At 35.7% G+C, this 15096-nt stretch overlaps 1 protein-coding gene across 1 annotated transcript in view; it reads right to left on the bottom strand.

Moving 5' to 3' along the window:
• Nucleotides 1-6358, bottom strand: part of LOC117330357 (SRSF protein kinase 3-like) — an 80647-nt gene extending 74289 nt beyond the window's left edge. The window contains exons 1-2 of the mRNA XM_033888577.1: nt 6268-6358; nt 6100-6178 (exon numbers count right to left, since the gene is read on the bottom strand). Coding sequence (XP_033744468.1) covers nt 6100-6178; nt 6268-6292 — 104 coding nt within the window. The 5' untranslated portion in view covers nt 6293-6358. The remainder of the gene's footprint in view (nt 1-6099; nt 6179-6267) is intronic.
• Between the last annotated feature and the right edge of the window lie 8738 nt (nt 6359-15096).

Below are 15096 nucleotides of genomic sequence, written 5' to 3'. Positions count from 1 at the left end.
GCCTTTTCACAGCTTAAAAATAAATGTGCCCATCTTATGTCTCAGAAAAATAAGGTTATAGGCAGCTGGTGTAAATACAGTACTTATCTTCTTAGGGCTATAGCTATACAATACACCAAAATAAAGGACAACACTTGGGATCAGTTCCACACCACTGAATATAATGCATTAAATTCTGATAGATAGAAAACATTCTCAAATTTTTAACTACTTGCATTTTGCTCTGTTTCTTTAGTGAATAATAAGTGAACAATGACAGTTTCATTGTTTCCTAGATTGATCAGTCGGTAACGAGAGCTTTCAATATTTAAAGAAAATACAAACAAAGTGAAACACTTAAATCAACTGATGAATGTACATTATCCAGTATCATAAGCCTTAACTTCTCAGAAAAAAATCTATGCCATATCATGAATAATACTAATATAATTTATGATTACACACAATGGTATACAAAATGAGTTTTCAGAAAAAAATGTATCAAATCATGATCACTTTTTTCTTTACCAGCTGTGTACGTGATGTAATTATCTCCCCTAAGTCCAGCCACTAATATCATCATTATTGTGGAATTGATTTCACCACTCATAAATCGTCTGTGATCATGATCAACTGTCAGTGTGCATGTGCAACCTGTAATGTTTAAATATCTCATCTCCAACTAGCTAGTGAAGTGGCCAAAAAAGCAAAAATATGCCTAAGATTTCCTTCAATATTCATAAATTTTCATTGTAGATGGTTAAAACTTCATTGTTTATTTGACAGACATCTTTGATTTAATGTGCTTATATTTAGTAAACGAAAGTAATTTGCTGCTGGCTTGCATGCCACCACCAAGACTGGCACAAGCAGACCTAGGACTTTTTGATGTCATTAAGCAAAAGATAGAATATAACTTATAAATTAGTTTTGATGGAAGAGAGACAAGGAAATCAACAAAGCAAAAAATCACACAAAATTACAAGTAGGGTCGTCATACGTCTGACAAAATGTCACTTATTATATATAATTACCAGTCCATATGCACTATCTCACACTTAAAAGCTTGCAAAGGGACATAGGTCAGAGAAATTGTTTATATTAATTCTGACAAAAAAATAATTTTACTGTTAGTCATTGAGAGTTAAACATTGTCTTTAATATATTACTGGTTTTTGTTTTTACAAATTATGAATTAATGTTGCCAATTAGAAACATTCCAACCAAATCTCCCATCACTATTGGCACTAGATCAATCGGAAATGTACAGGTTTTTTGCAAGGAAATAAAGGTCCAGTACATATGGACTCATCTTATAAATTGAAAATTGACACTCTATTTTCCCCATTTCAGTCTGTATTTTCCCAATTTGGGTTAAAACAAATACAACCCAAAAATATCATGTTAATACAGGCATTTATTTATTATCTGGTCAAATTCAAGACATTACAGTGAGTAATCACATAGTTTTATCATTTGTTTTGTAAGGACAAGGTGTGCAAGTACATGGACAGTCTAAGTGAAGTCGTGTCATTTGATCTGCATCTGAATCGCCCGTTATAAGCATTTATGCACATCGACTTCTTCTATTACCTAGATCAAATTGAACACATGTGAAGGGCTCGCGGCATGTTTACAAAATGTCACTTAATAATCCAAATACTACGCAAAAAAAGACTTTGCTGAAAGACTTGAGGGATTTGATGAAAGTCACTTAATTTTTAAAACCAACTCAAAATTAATTCCTGATCTGAAAGCGAGACATGTATTTTCATCCAGAAACGGAAATTGAATGTCAGATTTAAAGTGAAACTATGCACACTTACATGCATGTATAACAGTATACTTGTAAGGAAACTTCTAAATGAGAGAAACAACAAACCAGAGGATACTTAATGCATTATAGTAGGGGTGTGCAACAATATCGACAATACTGGTAATCATGGTATTTTGTTTGGACGGTAATGATAAATTGTGATTATATCATTTTCAAATACAGCTTTTTTTTCTGTTTATATAGAAACACAAAAAAAAGGCATAACATAAATAAACTTGTACTTTTACTTTTAAATTTATCGAAATTTCTGTTTAAATGACTGGTAAGAAGTTTTCCATTTTCTCTTAGGTGAAAATGAAAGTAGAACTTGCACTTCTTGTTTTGGAAACAATCATGGATGTTGACACCTTATAACCCATTATCAGGAATCAGTTACCTTTCTGATCAGATAGATTGATTATAATAACCCAATAATACATATCAATTACATAAATTATTCATTCCTTTTCCATCTAAATTTTATGAAATGCATTATTGTCGTCAGTCAGATTCTATAATAAGGCATGTTTAACTTCTGAATTCTGGCAGACAGATCAAATACTTACGGATAACGGAATTGTTTCTTACTAGTTTCTTTCTTTGTGAATAAAAGGAAAACATACCATTTAGGATTATTTCATTCACAAAATAAGGTTGAAGGTAAGTTTTTTGAAATTAGCGCCTGTCCAACATGTACAGTTGTCAAGTATTCTGTGGAACAACAAATATGTCTTACACCTGTGAGCATGCAATTCTATCACACTTGACATGTGATTCAGGTGGGTAACAAACACTGGGATCGATTGGAGATACACAGACTGGACTTTAAACTAAGTCAGACAACTGTTATGACCAGAAAGATTTCATATCTTCCAAAATATTCCAAAATTTTCCATTTGACAGTGTTAATCTTGTTTAGTTTTTCATCCTGTCCCATTTCACTTTGACAATATATTGCAATAATTTTTTATGTATTGTGACATTGGATTAATTACTGAAATATTGAAAAAGGTGGCAAATTTAAAATACCATCCCTACAATAAAGTGTTCTTTCTAAATCAGAAACTTATAAATCAGGTCATGGTGAAGTTATGACTGATGTGAAAAATGTTGACACTGGAAATAGAAAGCTGCCAAAAAAGTCATCCAACAAAGATACTAGTTATTGTTTATAATCAAGGTCAATTTATACAATTTACTTCACTCTTGGCCATAATATATATATCAAAGTGTCGAGGCCACTCATAGGTGCTAAGCATGAGGGATTGAAATATAGAAGAAAAGCAAATATTTTATTTATAAATATAAAACGGCATGTAATAATTAAACGTTTTTATTGTTTTTTAAGTGCATTCCTGAATGTTTTACTAATGGTGATCCTATGTAATTTTAAGTTATTCTATTTACTTTAAACAGGCTGTGGTTGGGTTAAAGTTTTGATTTACAGCTATGTTTTTAAACCTCATTTGAATTGGCATACTATGATTAAGTCTAATTCTTAGATAGATTAATCTGTGATGTCCGTTATGTTTCTTGATAAACCACATCGCGATTCCCTATAAATATGATTCCTGTGAATTACTGTCCCAGTTTATTTTGGTTCCTAAGTTTATAAATTGTACTCAATTTACTGCTTTTTTCTCTCTCCGTGTAATAGCTAATCTGTATCCTAATTAGAATTCTGCCAACTTTCTTTAGAAAAAGACTTGTCTTGGAAATTTAATTTGTTCCTGATGAATTGGCCTCCCTTATCTGTTCCGGTCAGCCGGTGACTTGTTGAATCGCACGTTCATTTTACATACTCTGTGCAAGCATTTCAGTATCGACTGATTTAAAACATGCCACCTCTTTATTGCTATCAGAATCTCTTGCGTAAAACAAGCTTTCGTCTCATAAATACTCAACCAACACAACCAGCATGGCCTTTTTTGTGTGGCCAATTTCTCGGAAATGACGAACTAATCGGATGTATTCTACTTTCATTTTAAGTATCAATTGTAAAAACAATCGGAGATTTCACTTATCGATTTCTAATTGGAAAATCCGAGACTAAAAACAGTATTCAACGGCTGAGGGCCATTATTATCAACCCAAGAACTTGAGGTGACTTTCCAATGTCACATCAACTAGAGTGTATATGATTAACCTCCCCTGGCACAAACCAGGAAGCAAGCGTAATAATTTACACAGAAAATAGTTCGGAATTATCTGGGATAAAACAGGTCATTGTGTATGATCGAAGTTGTTTCTCTATGATTTATCTAAACTCATGAAATGTCTTCAAACATATATATAAAAGCATAAATCATATTACTTTATCACAAGCAAATACTTCGTGGAAGGAGACAAGAGTGTCTAGTGTGTTGTTAGCATCTTATGGGAAAAAAATTTCTGGTCCCATCCTGAACTCATCTGGATTTATCATTGAAATAAGTGACATTTTGATTCCCCCAAGAGTCTCGAATGAATTTGTTCTAGCGAAATTTGGCAATGACTACTTAAGGTTGCTGTTTCATAGCACCCATGTGTAACGCAGTTGCGTTCCGCTCACTTATTTTTGGACTCATTCCGGAAAATGGTAACATCCGGTTACGTAAGATACCCGTGCTGCTGTGGGGTCAATCACTTTTCGTCCGGGTGTCAGCAGGGTAAGTTGTGTTGAATTTTAATCTGTAAAATTATTTAGCTCATCGCCGCTTATCCTTTCCTAAATTTCATATTAGTTTGTCTGCTGGATATTATTTGCCACTATCGTACATGTATTTTCATTTTTACGTGTATTATTTTGATGTATTTTCGATGTATAGAACTTTGTTTACTTTGATTGAATTTGAGTCTTGTGTGCCGGTGTCATGTCGGAAGTCAGGTTGTTGCTTGAAGGAATTATTCCGTTTTCAGCGCACTCGCGGAGTGGCTAGTGAATATTTCCGCCTCTCGGGCTGTTTCTATACCGGTAAAGCGAGGGATGGTTGATGGAAACCTCATTCTGACCGGACATGCCACATGCTTGAGAGTTGAGACTCGGGGTAGAACATATTTATTTTACATATAATTTCATTTGTTATTAAACGATGGTTGGCATATGATTTAGACTAGATGTTTATTTCTGTAAAAACCTCACTGTGCCTCGCCGGTATTATTTTGGTACTTGGTTATTTTTACAAATGTTAATAAATTGTTGAACTTTATATCACGAGTCTCTTTTCCTTCTCACCAGTTTACTACTAAATATGGTTTATTGCCTGATAACTCATTTGTATTTGGAATCTGCAAGCGAAAGCGATAGTCGAACCCTGGGCAAAAACTTGGTAGCAGTCCGACACACGTGGCGCCCCTGCGGTACACGTGCTGCGCATTACACATGCATGCAAACAATGAAATAAGTGTTTCAGAAATGAATATGTAGTTTCACATTGTGGCTTTGTGGCAGATAATTACCGTGTATTTTATTGTATTTTAATTATAATTTTTTTTCTAATTCATAACATCGCTAATCACATGTGGAGCATTTGACAGCAAAAGAATGCTCTAACCTACTACAGCTGCATACACCTACCTATTCGCTTCTGCTAAAACAACACAAGGCCTAATGCTAACGACATGAAAATATGTCTACTTTTATCAATGGCCAAATGATCATGTCTCAAGCTTTACATATATATATGTTCTTTAGCAAGAACCCACTTTAACTACTGTATGACCCATCTCAACTGTGCAAGTATGATAACATAATTTAAATCATTTAGTCAGCTAAATTAGTTTATTGTCAAAAATGTGGCTATTAATATTGTTTCAACATGAACAAACTTTAATTATTAAAAACATACTGACTGTGTTTACAACAGCATTGTGTTTTACAACAGTATTGTATCTTTGTGTTTACTATGTCTCAAGTCGCCACATGTTCTACATCAGCTGTTGAAATGGAATGTAACAACACGTGTTTCATCGAGTGAATGACGGAAGCATTCACTACTCGAAGATAGGAATTGGATGACTTATTGGTACCCAACGTAATTCTTTCTCGAGTACACTTGAATACCACCGGGAAACTAGATCAATCAACACACTCTCTTTACTTGTTACTCTGGACACCGTTTGAATCGATAATACACACATGTATGCATTTTATATTGGGGTAGACACCGAGCACGAAATGAGTCACAAATAAACACTGTCATGTATGGGTGACAGGTGGCATTGTCAGTATTATAAATCTTTTTTCTTGACATTACAATTGTCAAAGACACGAACAACACTACTCACAAAACATGTTTCTTTTTGTGATTTAGCGAAATACTTACGATATATTCTTTGACTTATCATCATTCTTGAACCGCGGTTTAGCCTTAGAGCGTTTTTTTCGGCTTTGGATGGCCAGCGCTGAAAGAAAAAATAACAATATGTAATTCAGAAATATTTCAGTGTTACTCTCAAATAAGATCCCTCAATGATAATGTTTCATTAGGTACCTTTACGAGGAATTTTGGAGCTCATCCTCGTATTTTCATTCACTATACCATCAGCCGGATAGTACGCATGCGCCCGTGTTGCTTAGTTGCATGCTGGGAAAACTACACTTCCGCATAAATACCGTATTTACCATAATAATCAATTCATACAAACCATTCATTTTTCTCTCTAAACCGAGAGAGGTTTTATCCGCCTACTGACTCGGCCCATTACTTGATTTTGTCTAACCGACTATAATTATACATTCAGTGTATATATAACACGTTGTACAAGCCACACTGACCCACTCCTTTTCACGAAATATAGGGGAAATATCAACAATGCACAATGGTCTATTCCCAGTTTTGGGGGAAAGGACAGCAATCGATATTATCTCCTTCATGTGTTGATCATTATGTAACGGTGTATGGTCACAGTACGTGTTCATTACTGAAAATCTGCATCTGGCAGTCCAGGTACAAGTCTGTCAGTCCAGGTACATGTCTGTCAGTCCAGATATATGTCTGTCAGTCCAGGTACATGTCTGTCAGTCCTGGTACATGTCTGACAACCCAGGTACATGTTTGGCAGTCCAGGTACATGTTTGGCAGTCCAGGTACAAGTCTGTCAGTCCAGGTACCTGTCTGTCAGTCCAGGTACATGTCTGTCAGTCCAGGTACATGTCTGTCAGTCCAGGTACATGTCTGGCAACCCAGGTACATGTTTGGCAGTCCAGATACATGTCTGTCAGTCCAGGTACATGTCTGTCAGTCCTGGTACATGTCTGGCAACCCAGGTACATGTTTGGCAGTCCAGGTACGTGTCAAGATCATTCAACGAATCGTCAACGGAACAGAATATAAAGATAATAAACACACAATCGTAATTGAAAGCTAAATATACCTTTTGATGCATGCATAATACAGTATATACATAGCACTGTAACGGTAACGACGTGTTAGTGTGTTACGCTGATTCACATCCCCAAAGTAACTTGTGCATTACAATTGTGGAAATATCTGGTTCGCACCGACCCAACCGGAACGTTCCAGTAAGTGGTACAGGCTAATTATAGTAGTATTTTTTGTTATGGTATGCACGTAATGTCGACGACAAGAATTAGTATACATATATAAAAGTCACATGTACGTCTTGGGATTAGCATCAATATTAAAATTGTTTGGAACACGTGTTGGCACACTCTTTTCATATATTTGGCGCCATTTGATATTACGCGACGTTCGTATCGTGACGTCACCATCAATATAAACCGGACGCCATTTTGCAGATGTGAGGAATCAGTCGATCGAACAACACTTTTTTTTGGTACAATGATGTTTAATTTTCGGTTTGCGAATGAAAAATTTAACATGAAACCATAATAACCCCGATATACATGACAAACTGAGGACGGTCATTATTCAGAGAACGCTGACCATCAAACGAAGTCTTTATCGCGACTTGTCCTGATTTTAGACCAGATGTAGATCTAGTTCTAAACAATATTTATACCTACCAAAAAACAACACAATCCCTGTGTAATGTACCGCCCTGCAGTGAATGATCCAAATGAACACTGACATAACTGTTCTCGCCACAGAGCCCATTGTTTCACTCGCTACCGTCCAGCATTTTTCGGTGGTCTCCGTCATTGAACACTCAACCAGGCCACGTGACGTTTTAGAAAAAGTACACATTTTCCCGCGAATATATCACACCAACTACATCATAAATCTTATTGTTACAGGCATTGTACCAAACTTTGCGATATTCAATAGTGTTGATAGGACGTTAAACAATAGAAACCAAAAGAAACCAAATCAATAGTTCCATATTCGTGTTCGATATTTTACCTTATTGAAATACTCAATAACCTCTAATGAGAATATTTTTTCATGAACGGAAACAGAATTATAATTAATATTTTCGAATTGAAATTCAAGCATTAATTTACAGTTCTAGTTGCATAAGTTGTATGACGCAATACAAAAGCAAACCTACATTTTAACGGTTAACAATACGGGAAGGTCATTAGACTATACTGGATACAATTGATTGATTGATTTAAACAGATTTTTATTGCCATAAATCAAAGCAAACAGGATTGGGCACAAGTTATAGCAATATTATTAAAGCCCTTTCCCAAATAAGTACAAAGGTACAACGTTTGGCAAAATCAATTGAATATTTTTGTAACATTTGTTCTCCGAAGATTCAAAAGCAAAGGAAGTACAGAAGAAAGTATTTTATACAGTATCAAATTTAATAACTGCATCTAAATTTTGGAGACTAAGAAAAGGTAAACGCCTTTGTATAATTAAAGGCATTTTCACAAGCATCACTGAATTCTGCATTTTCTACCAGGTTTACTCGACATTAATCATATTTGAGAGAACTGTTTTGGCACCTTAACTTCGCATGAATTATATTAATGAAACCATAATAAAAGGAGATTTTAATGTATTTAAATCTGGAGTAATACAATATTTGAATATGTTCAAGGAATGTGAAGATCTAGTTTGATCTAGCTCATGCCATGTAGACAAAGACCTGAAGGTTAAAAGGAAGAATTCGTACTAGAAAGCCTACAGTTAGGAATGACAAAATAATTTCTATTTCTCAGTAGATAAGGGGTATTCTGACCAACAATTTGAGACAATGTGAAATTTTAAAAAGTTTGGAGTTAACTTCAGTTAGATTATTTTTCATCTTGTACCGCAGTTGTAGTTTTATTATCAGACATAATTGTAATAAGACTTTCATGATATCTGACATACATGTATATTTAGTTTCATTTTATCGAATTACATTTCTCTAACATCATATAAAGGACATTTATAGTAAAAGTGTATTCGTCTTCAATAACATCACAAATGTCTTAATGTGGTATTCATGCTCTAAGCTTAGTAACTAGTCTTAGACTGACGTCGCTAATGCTTTAGTGATACCGACAGTTACCTTAATCTCTTAATCAGCAGTAATTGATTAATCCTGCAAATAAGAACGACGATAATCCTCAGTATTAATGTCCTAACTAGAGACTATTACAAAAAGCAGTCCATACCGTTCATTTGTACTACATGCTTTGCTATCATTCCAAACCAAAGTCGTAAATCGTAAAATGTCTCAACCATACATATACAAAGGTGTGATCAACATTTGGCACCCACTTCAATTTATTTTATTTTTCACCATATATAGATACATGAAAGTAAATCATAATCACATAAATGATTATCTAATTATATCACCAGATAGTCGCAATGAACATTCTAGTGAAGTGGTACCCTAAAACTTGGTAAATAATTTTCACAGGCTAATGTAAATATGAAATCAATAATAGTTTATAACTTAACTGTTATTTTGATACCAATTATGTCATATTGACATACATGAGGTAAGTGTAGGGATACATTTAATTAGAAAAAATGTATCCAACATTACCGTCTTGAATAAGTATAGTTGTAATCACAGTCTATATATATATTTTTTCTATTTTTGTTTATTACAAAACGAATGCATTTCTTTGCAAATCATTTTTAGTTATATGGAGCAGTAATAACTCCCAATATTTCTGTTTATTTTTTACCATATATTAAGGCAAGTGTTTTTTAACTTAATATTTAGATGATAAGCTACCTACTTTAGCATATGTTAACGTATAACTTATCTAAATAACACTCTGAGCCTTATTTACAGACAACGTCACTTCCATTTCCGATCACAATTTCTCGTCGATCTTAATACCCAATTTTGTAAAGATAACTGTGATTTCATACAAATCGACTTCGTGTCTCCTTTAGAGACAAATTTTTAATAAAAAAAAAATAATCCAACACATTTGAAAGCTCACCTTCGAGTTCCTGAATCCGCCGCCATGTGATATCATTTCTTCAAAGTCTTCTAAAAAAGTATCGCCATGCTATGTGTCAGACCATCTTGTATCGTCATTCTCAGTGTCAGACCATCTTGTATCGTCATTCTCAGTGTCAGACCATCCTGTATCGTCATGCTCTATGTCAGACCATCCTGTATCGTCTGTGTCAAACCATGCTGTATCGTCATTCTCAGTGTCAGACCATCTTGTATCGTCATTCTCAGTGTCAGACCATCCTGTATCGTCATGCTCTGTGTCAGACCATCCTGTATCGTCATGTTCTGTGTCAGACCATCTTGTATCGTCATACTCTATGTCAGACCATCCTATATCGTCATGGTCTATGTCAGACCATCCTGTATCATCATGCTCTGTGTCAGATCATGCTGTATCGTTATGGTCTACGTCAGACCATCCTGTATCGTCATGGTCTACGTCAGACCATCCTGTATCGTCATGCTCTACGTCAGACCATCCTGTATCGTCATGGTATACGTCAGACCATCCTGTATCGTCATGCTCTATGTCAGACCATCTTGTATCGCCATGCCATGTGTCAGACAATCTTGTATCGTTATGGTCTACGTCAGACCATCCTGTATCGTCACGTCTATGTCAGACCATCCTGTATCGTCATGCCATGTGTCAGACCATCCTGTATCGTCATGCTCTATGTCAGACAATCTTGTATCGCCATGCCATGTGTCAGACCATCCTGTAGCGTCATGTTCTGTGTCAGACCATCTTGTATCGTCATGCCATGTGTCAGACCATCCTGTATCGTTATGGTCTACGTCAGACCATCCTGTACCGTCATGCTCTATGTCAGACCATCCTGTATCGTCATGCTCTATGTCAGACCATCTTGTATCGCCATGCCATGTGTCAGACCATCCTGTATCGTCATGGTCTACGTCAGACCATCTTGTATCGTTTATGTCAGACCATCCTGTATCGTCATGTTCTGTGTCAGACCATCTTGTATCGTCATACTCTATGTCAGACCATCCTGTATCGTTATGCTCTATATAAGACCATCCTGTATCGTCATGTGTAAAATTTGCAATTTACGTTTTCCATAGTTTCTGTATGAAGGAGGACGTGTAAAATTTCTATTAAGGATTTTTTTTTTAAGTTTGTCATTGAAGGATTATTTCTAATTTCTGGAGGTACCGAGTTCCATAATTTTACAGCTGACGGCAAGAAAGATGATTTATAATAATTTGTTTTTGTCTGAACTGATAAGAGCTGATCAGCTTGTCTGGTTCTATAATCATGAAGATCTGAGTGTAAGGAAGGTACACGGGAACATAGATAGTTTGGTGTTTTATTGTGAAATATTTTGTGAAATTGGACAATTTTGTGCTTTTTTCTTCGATCTGATCATTTTTCCCAGCATATTCTTTATATAACAGTTCTATGTTAACAATTTTTGTAGCACCTGTCACTATATATTCTGCCAGCTTCAATTTGAACTTGCTCTATTTTGTCTATAAGATATTGTGGTAGTGCATCCCAAACAATATCGGCATATTCTAATATTGGTCTTATGAGATATATATAGAGTCTGTAGAGAGTTTATATCAAGAACATATTTCAGTTTCCTCAGTGTACCTAAACGTATGGTTGATCTTAGGTACGAGGGCTGATTGATATGCTGTGAGCCTCATATTGTATTGTTTTTCAACAAAATTCCATTCAGTATCTATACACTTTTGCCAGCGGTGTTTAAGGGCCTGGCTGTTAACGTCATCGTCGGACTAAAAGTGGGTACCTGAAATACTGTAGCTGTTTTCAGTTTTGGAAATAGATGAAAGTAGAACGGAGCGAGATCATGTGAATAAGGCGGATGATCAATCAATTTAGAGCCACAATCGTCAATTGCAGCCATGTGAATAAGAGACTTGTGAACAGGAGCATTGTCCTGATCGAATATCACACATTTAATGAGCTTTCCGCGCCGCTTAAGTTTAATATTTTCCCGTAACTGCTTCAGAAGTGAAGCGTAGTATGTGCCGTTGGTTGTTTGTCCCTTTTGGAGATACTATAAAACCAGAGTACCATTCGCATCCGAGAAACCTTCCCAGCTGATGGAACAGTCTTTGCCTTCTTTGGCGGGGGAGAGCCAGGGTGCTTCCATTGTTTCGATTGTTGTTTGGCCTCTGGGGTAAAATGATGGACCCATGTGTCATCCATAGTGACAAATCTCTGAAGAAAGTGGGCAGGATCTTCCTCAAAAAGGTTAATATTAGCATGCGATGATGTGCTTCTGATCAAGTGTCAGAAGTCTTGGTACCCTTCGGGCCGAAAGTTTTCTCATTGCCAGATCCTCGGTCAGAATGGAATGTAATCCTTCTTGTCAAATACCAATCATACTGGCTATATATATTTCTGGTACTCGTCTTTCAGTCATAACAATATCATGAAAATTATTAAACATTTCTCGGGTTGCAACATGGACAGGCCTTCCAGGCTCGGTCGGCCGCGCATAAATTCCGCCACCCACCTTTACACTGTAGCATATGAAGGCGCATCTTTTCCTTGTGTTGCTACCGTATCATTATGGATATCCTTAGGTGTTAAACCTGTTTTATGCAAATATTAGATCACCCCTCTTTCACCGATTTTGTACATTTTGCAAAAACCGCTGGTCTTGCTTACTTTAGAGTGCTACTTCGTCGATATAAATTAACCAAATGAGACCAGTCCTTGCATCTTTCATTATGAGGCTCACAACATATCAATCAGTCCTCGTATGTCTTTAGCCGACGCATGATGCTGAAGACGTAACAGACATATACAATGTACATGTATAATCTCTTAGACACCCGGAAACGTTCGGATACAGTGTCAAACAATCTAGACGCCGATGAACAGGCCTACATTAATTACAGGTTAATATAGGGTTTGGTTGGAAACCATCCAAAGGAATTTCAACATTTTCATATCATACTATCAAAACAATAGATCTGTTTGTTTGAAAATGAAAAAAAATGTCATCTTGACAAAATGATGTGGAAGTCCGGGCGTACTGGTGTACGCCTGGCTACGCGCCTGGTTTGAAAGATAATTTTGAACCAGTCAAGAAGTTTTCCGGAAATTCCCGCCCTTTCCTGTTTGTTAAGTAAGCCTTTATGCCAAACCCTGTCAAATGCTTTACTGATATCGCAAAATATAACCTGTATTTCTTTCCAGTTATCAAGAGCCTTACTAATAGCGTTCGCAATAATTATCAATTGGTTAACAGCGGAGTCCCCAGGGATGAAACCAGATTGTGACTTACTGAAGAAGTTAGTTCTGTGCAAAAAGTTGTATACATATTTAGATACACATCTTTCCATCAATTTACCTAAAATACTGATGAGGGATATTGGTCTATAATTTGTAACATTACTTTTGGCGCCTTTTTTAAAGATTGGAATAAAATTTGCAAATTTCCATTCATCTGGGTAATTAGATGAATGTAAGGATTTGTTGAACAATTGACATAGTGGACGAGACAGTTCATTTGCGCCTTCAATCAATAATTGTGCACTTATCATATCTGGACCTGAGCACTTATTGCATCTTTAACATCTTCAATGGTAAGTACACGTATAATATTATTAAGAGTTTCATTGGGTTCATTAGTTAGAGGGGGAGGAAATTTGTTGATGTCTTCTAACTGTGCTTGTTTGACAAAATAATCATTGAGTAAGTTTGCTTTGGATGCATCATCAGTAAATTGTGTATCATTTTCTATCAATACAGGTATATAGGATTCTTTGTTAGAGAAATTAGTAAATTTGTTTGCTATTTTCCACCAGTCCCTGGAGTTAAGTGGTTTGTCTTTCAACGAGTTAGTAAGTTTGTTATAATAGTCAGTTTTAACTTTCCTGATGATGTCTACGCATGCGTTACGTGTTTGCCTAAAGTATGTTTTGCTTTTCTGTGTGCTCGTTTCCTTATTCTTATTAGTCTGCGTATTCCGTTGTGCATCCATGGTGGGTCATTTTTCCTAATTCTTATGTTTTTATGTGGAATTGTGTTAGTAGCTATTTCCAATATCTTATTTGTTATGTAAGTACAACTGTTATTAACGCTGTTGTTTTCAAGACCCACATGCCACTCGATTTCTGCTAATTTTTCATTACTTCCAATCATTGTGGTCCAACATGTCGGAGAAGAATAGTGTTAGAGGAAATTCTAAAAAACTTGTTCTACAAAGAGCAATATCTTCTCTCAGAAGAAACTATTTCACTGTGAGATCAGCAAGGATCTGGAATTCTCTGCCGGAAACCGTGATATCTGCCCCTAACACAAACTGTTTTAAGAATAGACTTGATAAATTCTGGGAAAACCAAGACATCTTTTTTAATTACAGAGCCGATATATCAATATAAACTTTTAAATAGCATTTAATGGAACTGAACATGATTTGTACATACCTTATTATTATATCATTGTGTATATTTAAGCATTGAACGGCTTTCAGTTGGCATTCATAGTCAATATGAATGCCAACTGGACAGAGGCAAATTCAACATGAAGCGCACCGTTCAATGCTTATATTTACCATCTGCGATTTTTTTATTTGTCGTGCGATTTTTTTTTTTGAAATTTTCAAATTCAAATTTCAGTTGGCAGTTCATAAGCTGGTGAACTCGCAACTGAATTGGTAGGGTTATATAGTGGCAGTGCCATACAATGGTAAATATATATATATATATTGTATGTTGAGTCCAGTATAGAGGATCAATCAATCCTGATATGGAAATAAACTTAACTTAACTTAACTGTTCCCGTTTTCAACTTCGATCAACCCACATTCAAACCAGTGCAAACACGTGGGTGTTGTTTTCATGTTGAATACAGCAACCCTTTGTAATGCATTTCGTAAACTTTGGATTGGACACAGAGTTGTCTTTTCATCATCCCTTAAATTTAGGGGTTTTGAAAGTTTGTTTTATGTTTAACATAAAAAATCTTTCCA

Source organism: Pecten maximus, chromosome 7, assembly GCF_902652985.1.
Source record: "Pecten maximus chromosome 7, xPecMax1.1, whole genome shotgun sequence".
Lineage (NCBI taxonomy): Eukaryota > Metazoa > Mollusca > Bivalvia > Pectinida > Pectinidae > Pecten > Pecten maximus.
The sequence above is the reverse complement of the archived record's forward strand: the minus strand, read 5'-3'. Positions and strand labels throughout refer to the sequence as shown.